The 1,251-nt window shown below is 30.6% G+C and overlaps 1 protein-coding gene across 7 annotated transcripts in view; it reads right to left on the reverse strand.

Moving 5' to 3' along the window:
- The window catches only part of LOC128896796 (A disintegrin and metalloproteinase with thrombospondin motifs 3-like), a 33,812-nt gene that overhangs the window by 11,926 nt on the left and 20,635 nt on the right, over positions 1-1,251 (reverse strand). For all 7 annotated transcript variants that reach the window (XM_054160270.1, XM_054160266.1, XM_054160272.1 and 4 more), the window contains one exon: positions 612-915. In XM_054160270.1, coding sequence (XP_054016245.1) covers positions 612-915 — 304 coding nt within the window. The remainder of the gene's footprint in view (positions 1-611; positions 916-1,251) is intronic.

A 1,251-nucleotide genomic window follows, 5' to 3' on the forward strand; every position in this document is an offset into this window, starting at 1 on the left:
TTCGTTGTAAAAATTGATTTTCAGGAAAGAGGTCTGGGTTAGGTCTGTTTATATTCGTTAAATTATTGTTAAAACCACTTACAAATTTTTGGTAATTTCCAGATTTATGTAAATCATTAAACTGTTCCTGCGTAAAATTACTGAACATATAAACAACAATAGAATATTCCTAAAACATCGCAGATCCGACGATAGAAAACCGAGAAAATCATTTTCTGATATTCTGATAATATAGAATGTAAATTATTAATATTAAATGTTTGAAAAATGGACCAAACATTTCTTTGGGACCGTTTCTGTTTAACGCCGTTGAAATAAAAAAAAAAAAAATGGAGTATTTAAATAGAAAAGTGGATAATTAGGAAATTTTTTATATTTTTGTACAATGTATGTCTATTAAATAGACTACTATATCATTACAATTAAAGTTCAAACAGTTTTTTAAATATATGAATGCAATTAACCTAACGCTATTTTGTAACAATTATCGTTAAAAATTATAACGTAAGAATTGTTAGTAATTGTGCATTCTTAAAAAGAGAAATTCGAAGTACATGCATCAAATTGACCTGACATATAATTTTAACGTCATAGTCGTCGTTTAATATTACCTGTATACATATATCCGACGATCCATAGGAACACGGAGTCCCGTCGATCAAATTTCTCCTCGAATAAAATATCTCGCCAGTTTCCTTGCTTCTGCACACTAATTGACATTTTAGATTCTCCTGATCGGACTCGTATGGTAGCCAAGTCACGTCGTTCTTCGGCTGGAGCTGTCCAAGGTTCCGGACATTCGAGAGTTTGGAACACTGTTGCGCTTTAAGATCAATCGGCGCGGAGCATTTCGGCAAATCGCAAAGCTTGCAATCGTCAGTGGTTCCCGAGCAATATTTGCCACCGTAAGCAGGCCTTTCAACAGAAAATGTGTCATGGAGTCAATATTTAAGTAAAATAACACTTATTTATCAAGCAGACCTGGGCACCTTTCAAATTATATCGTTTGTAATATTATTTCAAATTTTTAAATTATATCGATAGAAATATTGTTTCAAATTTTTAAATTATAGTGTTTGTAATAATATAATATAATAATCGTATTAATATAATAAACAGCTTTTAAAGTTTCGTCTCGTCATGCTCAGTAAGCTGATATTTTTTAAAAAATTATTTAACGAATAATAACAAACCTAACCCAGATCTCTTTTCTGAAAATCAATTTTTACAACGAACTTCTATTTTCTCAAT

This window comes from Hylaeus anthracinus, unplaced genomic scaffold (genome assembly GCF_026225885.1).
Source record: "Hylaeus anthracinus isolate JK02 unplaced genomic scaffold, UHH_iyHylAnth1.0_haploid 11978, whole genome shotgun sequence".
Classification (NCBI taxonomy): domain Eukaryota; kingdom Metazoa; phylum Arthropoda; class Insecta; order Hymenoptera; family Colletidae; genus Hylaeus; species Hylaeus anthracinus.